Source organism: Amphiprion ocellaris, chromosome 15 (assembly GCF_022539595.1).
Source record: "Amphiprion ocellaris isolate individual 3 ecotype Okinawa chromosome 15, ASM2253959v1, whole genome shotgun sequence".
Lineage (NCBI taxonomy): Eukaryota > Metazoa > Chordata > Actinopteri > Pomacentridae > Amphiprion > Amphiprion ocellaris.
The window spans coordinates 26,398,276-26,415,824 of NC_072780.1; the positions used below are offsets into that span (position 1 = coordinate 26,398,276).

Genomic DNA, 17,549 nt, shown 5'->3' on the forward strand with positions numbered 1-17,549 from the left:
TTGCATTTCAGAATCCTTGTAGGTATATCTAAGACCCTGTATCTTTTATCAATAGGCAGGAGTGTTGGTGAGTTTGTAAGAGTTGTAGTTGAAGGAAGTGTTGAGCAGTTGCTGGATCAGTGAAGCTAACAAATGTTTTTATGGTTTGGCGAGGCACCAGGGGAAGTGGGTTTTTGTGTTTCTTAGTTCCGTGTGAGTCGAGGTGAGAATTTTACTGCCACAAACAACAGACTCAGGGACGGAAGGGTTTTATCGTGTTGGTGTTGTGCCAAAAAGTGATCATCTGCGTAAAACTGTTTTTTGTCCACAACCGTCATGTCTCTGCATAATTTCACCTCCCCTGTTTTCTACATGAACCAGTTTAGTAATTTTTTTTTCTGAGCTGAAGTAGCTTTAAAGGACCAGTTCAACTCATTTAATGACATTTTCCACTTGGAAAAAGGGGCCGTAGCACCTACATTGTGACTGAAATGTTGGTAATGCATCAAATTGATTTGATTTCATTCCTTATTTGCATTGTCAATTAATCTCTTGATTGTTTTCTGGGTCAATTCATTAGTTGTTTGGTATGTAAACTCTCAGAAAATGGTAATGCATGTCAATCAGAACTTCTCAAAGCTCAAGGTGATGCCCTCATATGTCTTGCTTTGTCTACAAACCAAAGAGATTAAGGTTGCTGTCGTAAAAATTAAAGAAACTATCCATCCATCCATTATCTATACACCGCTTAATCGTCATTAGGGTCACAGGAACCTATCCCAGCTGACTTAGGGCGAAGGCAATGGACACCCTGGACAGGTTGCCAGTCTATCACAGGACTACATATAGAGACAAACAAGCACACACACCTACGGACAATTTGGAGTCACAAATTAACCTGTTTTTGGACTGTGGGAGGAAGCACCCAGAGAAAATCCACACATGCACAGGGAGCGCATGCAAACTCTGTGCAGAAAGATCCCAGGCCCAGGCCGGGACACGAACCAGGGATCTTCTAGCTACACTTTTGCAAGGAACAGTGTTAACCACCGAGCCACTGTGTAGACGGAAAGAAACTATAGAATATTAAAATTTTAGAAGCTGGAATCAGAGAATTTTGACTTTTTTTTTTGCTCAAAAAATGAATCAAACCAATTAATCAGTGATCAAAAAGTTGGTGACTGATTGATTTTTCATTGCATCTCTAATGTAAACCAAAACGTCAGACTTGAGTATAACATTTCTTTGGACACAATTATTCAGTTCTATGAAATGTAAAAGTTTTGCAAAGACAAACCTCTGCTGTCACTACAGAAACAGTTCTGTGTATTTGAATGTCATGACTGCTAGATCCACATACAAGCAGCTGTAGATATATATAGACAGAGGGATAATCAGTTTTTGGTGCCCCAAGGGCACCGTCTCACACCAGAGTGGTTATCTGGGTAAAAGTAGATCTCATGATTTAACTGTCGTCTGTCTTCAGGCCGTACGTTTACGCCGTCCACTCAGAGCAGCCCGACACCTACGGACATCGGATGGGACCACTCAGCAGCGAGGTGAGTCTGAATTGGCTGAAAGTTGGCATCATTGGAAGCAGGAGTCACAAATTTTTGTGCTGCAGCTTCGTCCAGAATGCTTCAATCATGTCTCAGGTTCATTTATTTGCACGTGTACGTAGATTTAACTCATCCAAACACACATTTATCAAGTCAACACAGACAATAGACAACCTAGTAGTACTTAAGCTTCCAACCATCTCCAAAAACCACCAATAAAACAATCCGTATTTTTAGCACAATGCGATGAGAATGAGACACAATGAGACTTTAGAGTTCAACCCACTTTCTGTTTGGTCCACAGCTGGACAACCCTCTGAGGGAGATCGACAACATCATCGGTCAACTCATGAACGGACTGAAACAGATGAACCTTCACCGCTGCATCAACGTCATCATCGTAGGAGATCACGGTATGAACCGCCCATTGCCGTGTACTTTCAGAGGATTCTGTTGAATTAAACCTCTTTTTACACAATGCAGGGAGCTTGTAGAATAACTTAAATGGAGACAAACCTATGAAGGGCCAAACGCATGCTGCTATTGCGTGTCTGGATTTGAATCATTTAAACCTAATGAGCCAAAATCTCCAAATTCACTTAGTGTCAATACAGACAGTGTTAGTTTCACAAATCCAGGTTGTCTTGCTGCTCCGCTTCAAAATCATGGCAGTGAAAGGAATTTAAAGCAAAAATCTACACATTGTCTGTGTAGGACAAATCTCTGGTTTATCTAGATTATCTATTTCTGCAAAAGCGTCCAACAAGGTGCCATGTTTCAGGTCAGGTTTGGGTCATTTGAACTATTCCAGTTCACTGTGTTGCAAGTAGATGCTGTATACAATGTCCAGTGGATGCAGGGAAACAAACAGAATGGAGAAATAGCGTTGCATAAACCTGACAGGCTAAAGGTCAGTAAGAGACTTTTTTTCATGGCAAACATTTCAACTGATCACAGCAGGGAAAGAACAGGTGTTTTAATTAAATCAGTGTCCTATTAAATCATTGCATGGAGTCAGCTTCCACAGAAGCGGGACTTTTTGTAGCAAGACGACCCAAAGCAGACTACTAAGATGGGAAAAAAGGTTCAAAACTTAATTATAAAAAGAATTTCTGGAGAAAGCAAATGTGTAAAGGTTGCATCTGGAGAGTTGGAGGGCATCAGAGTTTGGAGTGAAGTTTGTTGGCTGGCTAGCGGAACCATCTGTCTGGCACATGAGGAAGAATTTAAGGCTCAAGAGAAAATTACTAACACGAGGAGATTCACAAGTTAGATCAGAGAGTTTAAATGAGAGCACCTGGCTGCCACATTGTAAAACTGAACTGTCTGGCAAAGAGTGGTGGAAAAGCCAGGTTCTGATCAATATGTGCAATAACAGGTGTTACCTATACTGAAAAAAGTGTTAGCTATACATACTATAGATATTTTACAGCTTAGATTTTTAATTTGTTTCCATATTTGTCTCCTATGTGCTCTGTGTAAACAATGCCTGCAGTTCAGCCAAATGTTCCCTGACTTTTGTCACATGTAATGGCTTCACAGTTGCATAGAATTTTTATTTTTCTATAGAATCGAACTGGTCCAAAATGTTTATTTTTGATGATTTTTTTTAAAATGACATGTTGAATAAAGTGCTTTTGATTTAATGTCAAGATTTTAAGCTTAGCTTTGATTGTGTTTCATGATCAAATGATGCATTTCATACACAAGTTTATAGTAGTTTGCAGATAATCAGAAAGCATCATCCTGTTTTTGTAGTTTCTTAACTCTGATAAATGGTGGCAAAAGAAATATAAGGGGAAATGGCTTGTAGGTGCTTTTAAAATATAGCAATAAATACTACTAAGGAGGACTCTCAGGACTCTTTGGAGTTGAAACACCTTTCTGAAAAGAAACCAGAAATCAAAAAGAAAGGGGAGGCGTCAGACAGGGGAACAAATGTCACTTTAAAATAGATTTTCATAACTAATCAGAGAGATAGCCTTAACTCTCTCATTATAAAAATATCTACAAAACCACACCGGATGGAAAAGTACCACTGTCATTAACTTCATCTTCATTGTTTTCAGATATATCTCAAACTAAAGTCCATTCAACAGAACCCCAACTAAAAATCAGACACAGAGTAATTCATTTCAGTCATTTCAGAACATTTCAGCACATCTCAATTAATCAATTTTCAGTTTGTTCAAGCTGTTTCAGTGTACTACAGTTTTTAAGATAGGAAGTGAATGTATATGAGATATGAGAGTGTTGGTGAGCAGCTAAGAAGCTAAAGAAGACAGAGGAGACAAGTAAAAATGACAATGTAGCCTGAGCTGAGGCAAGAGAAAAAGGAAAAAGCATGGAGATTTGGTACGAAATCAAGCAGACTTACCTCAACCACCGTCCAACAAAGCATCGAAGCAAGAAACAGAGGAGGTGGAATGAGGTTTATCCAGTTCTGCTCCTGGAACAGTCAGTTTCTCAGCTGGTTCTGGTTTCCACAGCTGCTCCATTTACTTTAATATGTCCATTTTGCAGTGAAGATGACCAGAAGCTGCATTAGTCTTTCTAAAAACCTCCTTTTCCAAACTCTCACTTCACTCCATTGTTCTCCAGGCCTCCTCCATTTGCCACACTCAGCTCACTGGTGCTTTAACACCTCACTTCCTGTCTACACTTCCTGCCACTTCCTGTTCTGTTTTTAATTTCTTTCTCTGCTACAATGCCCTTAAAAATATGAATGTTGACTTGTGATTGACCATGGTGACTAATCACAGCAGCTCTACAAAGTCTGTTCTTGTAACTCATGTTAGTTTAAGATGTAGTGATCCTTTAAACATTGAAGTGGTGCAAACCTGTAAATACTTAGGTTTGCCCCAATAAAACCAAATCATCGTGAGTCTGTCGGGACCCATGCACCCCTCCTTATTATTCTTTCATTGTTATACTGTATTCAAACCTTTCAAGGCACTTTTTTTATTGTAAAACACCTCACAATTTTGCACCTTATTTCATCTACCTGGACATTTTGCACGTTACTTTGCAAATTATTTTGCACATTAGTTTCCTTATTTTTCTGGTAAATGTGTGAGCTTCTGTATACCTTGAATTTGTCTAATAATAATAGCAGAAACCATGGGTGTTTCTATATCTCAGGTATGGAGGAGGCCCACTGTGACAGGACAGAGTTTCTCAGCAGTTACCCACTCAACATAGAGGAAATTACACTGATCCCCGGATCGCTGGGCAGAATACGACCTCGGGACCCCAAATCCACCACATGTAAGACGATCACAACCGGGTTTATCCATGGGAAATCATTTTAAATACAAAACAGACTTCATATTCCTCATTCCTCCATATTTCTGTTTCCAGATGACCCCAAAGTTGTGGTTGCAAACCTCACTGTAAGTACCACACCATAGTACAGACGCAACCCAACAGTCCAGTCTGTTTGTAAGTGCAACGGTCGCATCATTCACCTTCATATTTGTTGTTTCAGTGTAAAATGCCAACTCAGCACTTCAAGCCATACCTGAAGCAGCATTTACCCAAGAGGCTTCACTACGCCAACAACCGCAGGATCGAGGACGTCCACCTGCTGATGGAGAGGAAGTGGCACATTGCTAGGTAAATCACTGGGATTTTCTGATTCAAACACAAGCTTTTTAAATATGAAGAAATCATTTACTTAGTGTGAGACCTTAGAGGGAGAAATTAGAGTTTCACAGAAGAAATCTCCAGCTTCCAGTTCCCCATTTTCCATTTCCATTTTTCTTTGTGAACTAAAAATTTACATACACTTGTAAAGACCATGTCTATAACAGTAGTCTTGGCTTTCCAATGATTCCTTTAACTCTTAGTTTTCCAAAATGGAATCACTGAAACCCATGTGTCTTTGTCAAAAAAAATAAATAAATAAACAATCATGCATTTTGGTTCTTTCACAGATTTACTACAGGTCTTCTACAAATAATGACAAAATCAGAGTCATTGGAACTTCAAGACTTCCATGACATATCTGATCTTGACAAGTGTATGTAAGGTTTAGCTGATGATGGTAATCTTGAGAACCTAAACTGACCAGAATCAGATTCACCTCTTAGTGAGTTCAGTGTCAGGTTGTAAGATTTGTTAATGTTTTAGCTCCAGAAATGAAAAAAAAAAGATTTCACACCTGCACCAGCTAGTGTTATTTTTAGTTTCAATCAAGAATTTAATTGTTGTAATCCTATTTGTTTCAGGAAAATGCCAGAAAAACTGAGGACTCGCTGTGGTTTCTTAGGCGATCATGGCTTCGACAACAAGATAACCAGCATGAGGGTACTGTGCTATGTTCAAGCCTTTCTCCTGTATTACAACTACTGTCTACTCTGATTGTATTTTTAAAGGTGTTGTGGAAATAATCTGTCATTATGCAGCATTGTTTTGATGAATGCAACTCCCTTTAGTTCTGTATTATGTGGTGTCAAGAGGGACAGTTTCCAGAAGCCTTCAGCCTGCACATTAAAATGTTATCAGACGTGTACATTGGTTTGTACAGTTTTAATTATGAAAGGGAGGAATACTGAAATGCCACATAGGTGGTCTTGGTTCAGCTTCCATTTTAGATGAATTCTCAGGTAAATCAGCATAAGATCAGTTTGTATATAAAGCAGTTGGACAGACATGTATATTTCCACTTACAGTATACAGAAATTACAATCTCAATAATAAATACAGAACACTGACAAATGGTCAAGTAGAGAGGAAGGAAATAGTTTAATACTGATCTGTGAGATATTCAGACCGTCAGGAGTCAAACATCCATATAAATGTTAACCTATGAATCCTCATGACATGATAATTAATTCTTTGCAGGTCTGACTCATCTCGATCGATACGGTGGCCGAGAGGTGCAAACCAAATTTACATAATGCAAAACACTTTTACAACCTCCAAGACAAATTTACAAGCGACAAAACACTTTTACAAGTCCAAAAACACTTTTACAAATCTAAAAACACTTTTACATGATGCAAAACACTTTTACAACCTCCAAGACAAATTTACAAGCGACAAAACACTTTTACAAGTTCGAAAACACTTTTACAAGTCCGAAAACACTTTTACAAAGCCAAATGTAACCGGAAAGGGAATGTCCCAACTCCGGGTTTGAACCGGAAGTGACAACGAGGAGCGGCTAATGCAACTTTTGGTTGTTGTTGATGGTGAACCAAGCGAGCGGGTGATGTTTTGCCCGTTTTGTGGGGAACATATGAACCGATTGACGCGGTTTTGTTTTTCGTGTGGACGGTCTTTAGAGTGTTTAAATGGCGCAGATCAGACCGACAGAGTGCATTAGCCGCTCCTCGTCGTCACTTCCGCTTCAGCCCTGGAGTTGGGACATTCCCTTTCCGGTTACATTTGGCTTTGTAAAAGTGTTTTTGGACTTGTAAAAGTGTTTTCGAACTTGTAAAAGTGTTTTGTCGCTTGTAAATTTGTCTTGGAGGTTGTAAAAGTGTTTTGCATTATGTAAAAGTGTTTTTGGATTTGTAAAAGTGTTTTTAGACTTGTAAAAGTGTTTTGTCGCTTGTAAATTTGTCTTGGAGGTTGTAAAAGTGTTTTGCATTATGTAAATTTGGTTTGCACCTCTCGGCCACCGTAGATCGAAGATGTTGTCACACTGATTTTCTGATTAAAGGGTGGCAGTACAGTGCAAAGAAAAGCAACGATTTAAGGAAGGAGCTAGTAAACATGATATGTAAGCGATGCAGGATATAAATTTTTCATCCAGCTGCAGCAGTGCCCTATAACGAGTATCCGTTTGTCCGTACGATACACAAAAAACCCAGCTGCTATTTCTATGTGGTTTTACATTTTAATTATGACTTTCACTTCAGGAACCACTGCCTTTGAGTGCTGTATTTCATTGTGTTTGTTAATGACATGTACATTTCTCTCTTTTATTTAATTTTTTTGCATGCAGACGATCTTTATGGGCCATGGACCAAGCTTCAAATTCCAAAAAAGAGTGCCAGAGTTTGATAACATAGAGTTATACAACGTCATGTGTGGTGAGAACACTTGTGTTTTTCTTAAATTATGTGTTTTCTTTCATGCAAATAGAGGCTTGAAAGTGAGGTTTGTGGATTTGTTCTTGTTGATTAGGTAGAAAGTGCTAGTTTTAGCAGCAATGAAGAATCCTGCAGAGCTTTTCATAGATAGTTATGTTTTTGCTCCTAGTTTTCCTTACTGTGGACTAATTTTTCCCTTGAATATAAAGTCCTGCACCTCTATAGAAACAGGACAGTAATGGCTAGAAGAAAAGAAAACTAAAATAAAAAGAGACTTCTGTGCAGTGCAGCAAACATTGTAATGGCTTAATTATTGTACAAAAATAGAATAAAAATTGGAGTCAGTGTGTCCAACGTTAGTCCAAGAGTTCACAGTTGTTGAAAAACCATAGTGACTCCACATACTATAGCTATTTTACTCGTTAAGTTATCTATTTTTCCATACTTGTCTCCTCTCTGATCTGTATAAACACAGCCTGCAGTTCAGTTGAAAAGTCTCAGATTTTGGTCTTGTGATTTTTGGTCACAGCTGAGTTACAAATAGCTTCACTGTTGTGCCAAGGAGTGTAGAATTTTTTTTGTGTTTTACAGAATTGTGTTAATGCAAAATATTTACCTTCGGCCAATTTTTTAAATAAGACATTTAGAATAAGGTAAATTTTGATTAAATATTGTGATTTTAAGCTTAGATTTAAGCCTAGAAATCAGGATTAAGATTTTTCCTGAGGGAACTGCGGCTGGCAGATGAGCAGTTCAAGGACTGTCAGGTTATTTTTTGATGCTTCAGGATAACTCTGAATGACATCTTCCACCTCCAAAGCTAAACAACCTGTCAGATTGAGATGATTCTCCTCAGCCGGTTGACCCTCCTCCTTCTGTCTTCTGCCAGACTTGTTGGGGTTGAAGCCGGCTCCGAACAACGGAACTCACGGCAGCCTGAACGACATGCTGAAAGAGCCGCCATTCCAGCCCAGCATGCCGGAGGAAGTCACACCACCGTCACCGGCGTCCGACTCCGACGTCACCGTGACACAAGATCTGGGCTGCAGCTGTGATGATGAGGTCAGTGGAGGGCAGTGACATCACCAATACGTCATCTCTGACATCAGATTAAACTCAGCAGACCGCAACGCATCTGGAGCTCAGTAGCTAACTGCGATTCTCTGTTTCAGAACAAAGTGGAGGAGGTCATCGAAGCTTTTAACCCTGCACCGGACGGAGTCTATAATTACAGTAGGTTTCTATTATTTCTCTGTGATTTTTTTTAAGAAAAGTGTCTCAAGATCTTGAAACATGCACACTAGAACAGCTGTACATATGAAGCAGCTTAGGAAATCTCCAGTTTAGTCTTTTTTTAGAAATACAAATAATTATCTGTGTATTGCAGACCCTAATTAATGCATCAAAAGCATCCTGACAGCTAAAGACACAAAACAGTGTTTTAATTTAATCACTCATCAACACAGCGTACAGCAATAATTAACCCTCTGAATCCCCAAAACACATCACTGGATTTGAAAGCTATGCTATCTTTTTAAAAAATTACCAAAATTACAGCATTTATCACTGTAAACACTGCAACAATGACAATCATTACATTTTTGAATTACTCATCTGTTTTTTAGTCCATTTGAAAACTTTCCCAAATTGAAGTTTAAAATTGTGATATTTTATCAAAATCGCTTCATTCTACAGGTTTCATTTGAAATTTTGGCATCTTTTTTTCTGTTAAAAATGAAACATTTTTGTCACCCGTTACACAGATGTTGTAAAAAGGGAGAGCACAATATTCAGTATTCCAGTATTCCACTGGTATATAGAAACACGTTTCTAGCCAATCTCAGTTTATCATAAACACATTTAGCATCACAGAAGACTTTGTCATGATGCCCCTTTACTACCTAAACTCTAACCCTTACCTAAACCAACACGATGCTCTTTGCTTGCCATCAAAGAACTGCTGCCTCTTGGGTTGAAACAGTAAAAGGCTCCACCTGGTGGCAACTCAGTACTACAGCTAATCTACAATACATAGTAACTGGACTAGATGTTATCCATCCCAACCCCAACTACTATGAGGAGGAGATGACAAACAAAAGCTTATTATGAATGAAAGGATAGTACAAACTTGACATAAAGACCAACAGAGACATGTAAAAGACTTTTGAGAATTTCCTCCACTCACTCTCATGGGTGTGAAAGTTTTCTCAATAATCTAATTCTAACTCTGAGCACCATCCACTCTAGAAAGCAATGTTTGAAATGTTTGAAAAATAAATAAATATAACACAACTATTGGCATCAACCTTTTTGAGTTTAATTTAATTTAATGAACTTTTGTTCAGCCAACAAACTGCATGAAGTGAATTGTGAATTTTTGAACAACAACAGCTAGAATTGTGATTAAGTCATGTTTGTTCAGTGAAGCAGAAACATGCAGAAAGATAACTTGTTGCTTTCTTTTCAATTGATATTGTTCTTACTTTCAAACAACTACAATTAGAGTTATTTTTTTTCTTTTTTATTGGCTTTTTTAATGTTTTTGAGAGAGATAGAGGGTGAAAGGAAAGTGAGAGATGGGGTAATAGAGATGGAAGAGGGCTGGAATAAAGAAAGAAAGGTAGAGAAGGAGTGATGGAGAGGAGACAGGGGGTGAGGGTGGAGAAAGAAGTAGGTGGAAGGATCCAGAAGAAGAGGAGGGATGAAGGTGGAGGAGATGGAAATGGTTGTGGATAGTCATGGAAGAGGTGGAGGATAGAGAGGTGGGAGATAGAAAGGTGGAGGATGGAGAGGTGGAGGATAGAGAGGTGGAGGATAGAGAGGTGGAGGATAGAGAGGTGGAGGATGGAGAGGTGGGGAATAGAGAAAGGGTGAGGAGAGGGAGAAGAAGGGAGGAGGATGAAAGAGCAGCCTCCTCAACTTGCTGTCATAGTCGAACTTCAGTGTAAGCAACTCCAACAGCCATGTTTCTCTTTTTTTTCTTTTTTGCTCCTTTTCTCTTCCTCTGTCTTTCCTGCCATCAGTCTTCTGAAGAAACCAAAGAATCCCTTGTTTTTCTTGGTTTTGACAGGGACCTCTTGGTTGTCCACCTCTGGGATTTCCTGTTCCTCCTCAATTTCTTTTATCTCCTCCTCTGAGTCTTTGTCCTCATCTGGCCGTTTGTCGTCTTTTTGCACTTGTTCCTCTTCCTGCAGATTTTCATCTTCCAGCAGGTTTTTTTCTTCCTGTAGTTTGTCGTCATCCTGCAGTTTCTCATCTTCCTGCAGTTTCTCCTCTTCCTGCAGGTTTTTTACTTCCTGCAGTTTGTCATCTTCCTGCACTTTTTCCTCTTCGTGCAGGTTTTCATCTTCCAGCAGGTTTTTTTCTTCCTGCAGTTTCTCCTCTTCCTGCAGTTTGTCGTCATCCTGCAGTTTCTCATCTTCCTGCAGTTTCTCCTCTTCCTGCACTTGTTCCTCTTCCTGCAGGTTTTCATCTTCCAGCAGGTTTTTTTCTTCCTGCAGTTTCTCCTCTTCCTGCAGGTTTTCATCTTCCAGCAGGTGTTTTACTTCCTGCAGTTTGTCATCTTCCTGCAGTTTCTCCTCTTCCAGCAGGTGTTTTTCTTCCTGCAGTTTGTCGTCATCCTGCAGGTTTTTTACTTCCTGCAGTTTCTCCTCTTCCTGCACTTGTTCCTCTTCCTGCAGGTTTTCATCTTCCAGCAGGTGTTTTACTTCCTGCACTCTTTCTTCCTCAATCATTTCATTTTGCAGGACAGTATTGTCCTCCAGGTCTTTTGACTCTTGCACTGCCTCCTTCACTTCCTCTTGGTTCTGCTGTCTCACCATCTCTTCTTCCTTCTGTCTGAGCTGTTCCTTCAGCTGATTCAGCTCTTGATCCTTGGTCTTGCTGGACTTGGTGAATCTTTGCCTCTCAGCCTTCAGCAGCTCTTTCAGCTCTATAATCAAAACCTCCCTGTTTGTCACAAGAGCATCCTTAATGCCGAACAGGGTGTTGTTCTGGATCAGTTTCTCACTCATCTTCTTATTATCATCCACAAGCATGTTGATGTGCTCTTCCAGGTGGTGATTGTGCTCCATCAGATGCTGGTTTTCAGCCTGGCATGCCTCCAAGGCTTTTCGCAGCTCAGCCAGTTCCTGAGCTTGGTTTTGGTGACCACCGTGGCGAGGATTGGTAGCGTATCCTTGTTGCCGTTTTTGTTTGAATCTTTGAGCCATGACGCACAAGCAAAGATTCTCTGAAGATCTGTGAAAATGTCGGGTCTGTAGAAGACTAGTTTGTCTCGAGGTTCGTTGTCCTTCAACTCTGTGGCTTAGTTTGTGTCTCGTGGAGATATTTCCAACCGAATGACTGATTTGATGTGAATCTGTCCTTTTTATGCTGCTGCCTGATGATGTCGGAATGTGACATCACAATTGTACCTGGCTGTGATATCAGGAGGATTCTAGAATGTCACGTGTGCCTTTTTGCCCAGCAGCAGAAAAGGTGTTATTTTTGAAATACACTGTTGCTGCCATGTCTTTCACACAGCACACTGTAGCTTTTCCAACTATCAACTGTATTGAAGAGTCTGTTATGAAAAGTGGCAGGTGTACTGCTTGTCAGATATTACAATCAGAAAAATAAATGGAAAATACTGTGAAACAGTATCTAAAATCACTTAGGGCTGTTGTGAGTGTGATTCTTAAATCCTCAAAACCTCCTCTAAACATAGAGGCAAACAATATTTTTTCTACTGAATGAAAAAAACTATTTAAAACTGTTTCAGGAATCAAAATAAACATTGTTGTTTGAAAGTTAACACAACAGAAAAGTCACGATGAGTCAAACAGGTTAAAACTCTGGCTTTTCAAACACTATTGTTGCTTTAAAATTAACACAAATTGATAAATAGCATTAAAACATGAATATATTCTGATACATGAGCTGCACCGTCTTGATGTTTGTAAAAACTGGTAACAAGTCAACCGCTGGAAGTATTTCTGGGAGAATTTTTTTGAGAAAATTTCTCTCTATGTCTTATGCTGTACAAACTGATTTTACTATAATGAAGAAAACATTATTAATTTTATTAATAAGGCCACAGATAAGTGCATCAGCTGTGAAATGAAATCAAAAACTTTGCTCCGTTCTTCTTGGGACTGTTTGAACCTTCAAAAGCTATGACTGCACTGCGAACAGTGTTTAACTGCTGTGCATATTTCTTTCTCTTTCATCTTTATATTCTGCAAGAAGGCGTTGAAACCAGAGGAGGTAGGTAGAGATAATGTTTTTCTTTTTTACAATGAAAAAGGTTTTTGAGCGATTACACCTGCCCAAGATTCGAGGGCCACAATAGGACACTTGGTTGCCTTTTTTAAATTGTTGCTTATATGTAGGTATTCAATCATTCTAAGATAAACATCACATTATTTTTTTTCTTTTAGGTAGAAAGGCATATATTTTTTAGAAAATTTGTTTTTATTTTTTATTCTAATTTTTTTTGCTGATATATTAAGTTTAGCTTAGTTTATGCTTTATGTGCTAACGCTTGGGGAACTCACCTCTGACTGTGTTGCACTGTGTTCTGTATAAAGACCTGTTGGAACACCTAAATGACAACAGAAGTCCAGGAGAGGGCAATGTTTTCATGCACCTGGTCAGGTTATTCTTTATCTTTGTCTGCTTACACACAGGAATCAAAAGAATCACATTTGTTGCAGAAAGGTTAGGGAAAATAAAAATGTCAGAGCAAAGATGCACATTTAGCAGATTTAACTAAAATTTTCTTTATTACAAATTAACTTGCAAGTGTTACTGAGCAGAAGCAATGCTTTTGAGGAAATCTAAGGATCTAAATTGTGTTTAACTAGGCAGTGCTTTTCAACCTTTTTTGAGCCAAGGCACATTTCTTTCGTTGAAAAAATCCCGCGGCACACCACCAGCTGAAATGTAAAAAAAAAATGCTTATATTAACAATATAAGTGTTATATTGTTAATATAAGCATTTTTTAACATTGAAGAATGACGTTATAACATCTTGAATAGGAATCAAATAAACACAAAGAAAAAAGTATTTTATAATCTTTCATATTTATTCACTCAGTGTGAAACCTGGGCCTGTTTGGATGAACACAGAGCTGATATCCTGGCAGGAATCGATGAAAGACACACACGAAGCTCTTCCTCCACAGCTCTCAGTCTTTCTCTGTTTTTAGTTTTTACAGCAGTCAGGCTTGAAAAGCTCACCTCACACAGATATGTTGTGGAAAATGGGAGCAATGTCAAAATAGCTTTGTTGGTCAGCATGGGGAACTCCTTGGCAGCTGCCAACCAAAAACTGTCTAAAGGTAGATGAGCAAAGCTTAGCTTGAGGCCACGATCTTGTCTCAGTTCAGTTAGTTCCTCCTGCTCCTGTAAAGTCATGTCCTTTCCAACAGCTGATGCTGAGCTGAATGGGTGCCTAACCCAGTCAAGGCACTCTGTGGAGGCTGAAGAGAAATAAAATGACATCTTCTCCTCAAGAGTTTTCAAATGTTTAACTATTATCTCACACAGTGCAGCAGTATTAACATCTTGCCATTTATTGGTGAGTGGGAACATTTTAAGATTGCCACTTTCCACATGTTGCAGCCAGAGTTGCACCTTTGAACGGAATCCATTTATTTGATCTGTACTTGTAAGCAGGTTTTCATTTCGGCCTTGCATTCGTGTGTTCAGTTCATTGAGATGATGAAAAATATCTGCCACACTTTCGATGTCTGCAGACATCTCATCAATGCGTCTGGACATTGTGTTATCTGAGAGAGGGACTTTGGCTATTTCTTTAGCCGCTTCGGGTCCGAGCATCTCATTTACAATGGCTTTGCAGGCAGGAAGTATTAATTGCTCTGCCACAGTGTGGGACTTTTTTGATTTAGCCACAAGTTCAGCGACGTGGTAGCTAGCTTCAAGGGCTCTCTCGTTTACCTTTGCGGTTTTTCTCATGAAAGTTGCTTGTTTCTCCGTGTGTTCACGCAGGCGAACAAAATACTCCACATTTTTGTTTTGAAGTGAAGGGTGTTTTGTTTGGAGATGGCGTTTAAGCTTACTTGGGACCATAGCACTGTTGGAGAGCTTTTCACCACATACCAAGCACAACGAAGTCGGTGCCGTTGCATCTCTGGTAAAAGTAAATCCAAATGAAAGATAGCTTTCGTTGTATTGCCTCGCGCCAGAAACTTTGCTGGACGTCACCGTCTTTGCTTTCTTTTGACCTCCGCTCATACTAGGGCCTTCATCTGGGTCCGGATTTTGTCCAGGGTCCAGTTCAGAGTCAGCATTTTTCCTCTTCAAAAACTTATCCATCACTTTCACTGTCGTCCTGCTACCCACAATGCCACCGTCAGTGCCACCTGTCGCTGCATCCATGCGTCACTAATTCGCTTGTCTTCAAGCACAAGGCAATTAGCTACCTGCTGCTGCTGCCACCTACTGGTATGGAAGAGTACTACATGATTACTCTGCCAGGCGCGAGACCGCACAGGCACACAAATTGGATAATTTCCCACGGCACACCTGACAATATCTCACAGCACAGTGGTTGAAAAACACTTATCGAGAATGGAAGTAAAACTGAACACACTTTGTGTGTGTGTGTGTGTGTGTGTGTGTGTGTGTGTGTGTGTGTGTGTGTGTGTGTGTGTGTGTGTGTGTGTGTGTGTGTGTGTGTGTGTGTGTGTGTGTGTGTGTGTGTTTGCAGACAGCACCCATCTGCCGTTTGGTCGACCAGCGGTGATGTTCGACACTCAGTACAGCCTCCTTCATCATGTGGAGTTCATCAGTGGATACAGCAAAGAGCTGGCCATGCCTCTGTGGACGGCATACACACTGCCACGACAGGTACAACACACACACATACACACACTCACACACACACACACAACTATGTATCACCTCAATTTGATTAAAACATGATTTTTAGGGGTTTTCTGTTGAGAATATGCATCATAAGTTCTTGTAATGATATTGATGTCCATGTTTTTGGCTTATAATTATCCAATATTAGTTCAGTTCTGAGATAAATCAACCTGAAGAGAAATTGCCACACCTTTCCAATGGAAGGTTTTTGAGAAGTTTTACTATTTCAGTGCTCTTTGGTTTATTTTATGTTTTGCATTTTGCAAAATAGCTTATAAATGCAGTGTTTTTAATATTAATAATGATAACTATTTGTGTATAGCACCTTTTACAAACAGAATTCACAAAGTAGTAAAAAAGGAAAGACTCATGAAGAACATTGAACAACAGAAAGAGAAAGATCAAGAAGGCAAACGTGGAAAAAAAAGAGTTAAACATGGTAAGACGACTTTCAAAATGTGGCGATACAACAACAACACATAAGAAGGTAAAATAACCAAAATGCCATATCCAAGTAAGGAAAAAGAACAAGTGGAATAAAAGAAAATAGCTTAAAAAGGCAAAAAATATTAATGCTCATAAAAATTAAAATAATAATAATAGCAGTAGTAGTAAAAGTAAGTACAATCCAATAAATATGGAAATAAGAAAATAGATAAAGTTTGAAATAGAATCAAATGAACAAATAAATGTTTAAAATCAATTAGATTATCAAAATAGATGATAAAAACAGACGACACATAAAAGCAAGCCTGTAAAAATGGGTTTTAAGAAGTGATTGTAAAGAATCAGCCTGTTTGTGTGTCACTAGATCTGATAGATCACCCTGGAACGCACCTTTAGAGAGATAGATTGAAACCACATTACTTCATGATTACAGATTAAAAAGAAAAACAACTTTCTGTGCATGGATTGTCTATCTGCTGCACATTTAAAAAATGTTTGAATTGATTTTGTCATAACACACTGAAATAAAGTGAAATTAAAACACACCCCAAAATCTCTTTAAAACTACAATAATGTAAAATTTTGAAAGATTTGACTAGAAACTATACAATCTGTTTTTTTTTTTTAATCCGACAACCACTGATGTCATATGTTCAGAGGACTTTTTTCTTGCCTTCACTAACACCATGACAACACCGTCTGTGGACTTCCTGCTTTTCGGCCTTTAATTCATGTAAACCGGGTGTCAGGTTGTAAAAAGCCGCCATGTTAATGACTCCCAGCTCACGTTGTTGTTCTTTGCAGCGATCTGCAATGTGTTTGTGTGACGGCAGAACATGACGGTGCTGCCGAAGCATGCAAACACAAACTCCCAACAACACCAATAAACACTCAGACTCTGTGTGAACACGCATGTTTGCTTCATGTTTATGAAAACATGCTGCAGGTTTACAACATGCAGCTGCTCATAAACACATAAACATACACGAGTGACAACGCAAACACACACATGCATGTGGTCATGGCACAAGTCAGAATACCACATGTGATTTATACTCTCGCTTTTTCTGCTTTTCTTAGCTTTAACTCTATAAAACCCCAAACACCTCTGGAACGTTTGAAAGGCAAGTTATTGTTAATGAAAAAACTACAAAAATGGCACCATTTATCAGACATCAACAGTACAAAAAAAATTACTCTGTTGCAGAAATTAGCCAATTTTTTTTTCTTCTATAAATCCAAACAATTTCAACTGTTTTTCTTTTGTTATGATATAAGCCATTGTGACTTTGTCATACTGCACAGAAGACACTTTTGCATGGTGAAATACCTTTTTGTAGTTGATATGTAGAGTAGTATGAGAAAAAAGGTAGTAAAAATTTCAATTGTTAAAAATCTATAGCATGTAGACTCACAGTTTAGCTTTTGTCATACTGTACAGAACACATTTTTGAGTTCTCTCTCCGTCCAGTTGTGGTTGTGTTGTTTCCTCTGAGGTACAAGACTTTATATTGCAGTGAAAAAAATTAACCAACAGTGAGTAAAAACGTGACAACAAACTAAAAACAAGAAAATGCAAAGAAAGGCCCAGAAACTTGTTGGGGTTTACTGTGATGGTTTAAAGATCCAGTAAGTTCCACTTACTGGATGT

General features: G+C 38.9%; 1 protein-coding gene across 5 annotated transcripts in view; it reads left to right on the plus strand.

Moving 5' to 3' along the window:
* The window catches only part of LOC111571912 (ectonucleotide pyrophosphatase/phosphodiesterase family member 2), a 60,277-nt gene that overhangs the window by 19,951 nt on the left and 22,777 nt on the right, over positions 1-17,549 (plus strand). For 2 of the 5 annotated variants that reach the window (XM_055017903.1, XM_055017905.1), the window contains exons 11-21: positions 1,466-1,538; positions 1,843-1,951; positions 4,680-4,805; positions 4,899-4,930; positions 5,026-5,153; positions 5,768-5,846; positions 7,492-7,579; positions 8,469-8,641; positions 8,752-8,812; positions 12,806-12,826; positions 15,294-15,433. In XM_055017903.1, coding sequence (XP_054873878.1) covers positions 1,466-1,538; positions 1,843-1,951; positions 4,680-4,805; positions 4,899-4,930; positions 5,026-5,153; positions 5,768-5,846; positions 7,492-7,579; positions 8,469-8,641; positions 8,752-8,812; positions 12,806-12,826; positions 15,294-15,433 — 1,030 coding nt within the window. The remainder of the gene's footprint in view (positions 1-1,465; positions 1,539-1,842; positions 1,952-4,679; positions 4,806-4,898; positions 4,931-5,025; positions 5,154-5,767; positions 5,847-7,491; positions 7,580-8,468; positions 8,642-8,751; positions 8,813-12,805; positions 12,827-15,293; positions 15,434-17,549) is intronic. The other 3 variants (XM_035950534.2, XM_023275328.3, XM_055017904.1) reach the window with 2 other exon arrangements.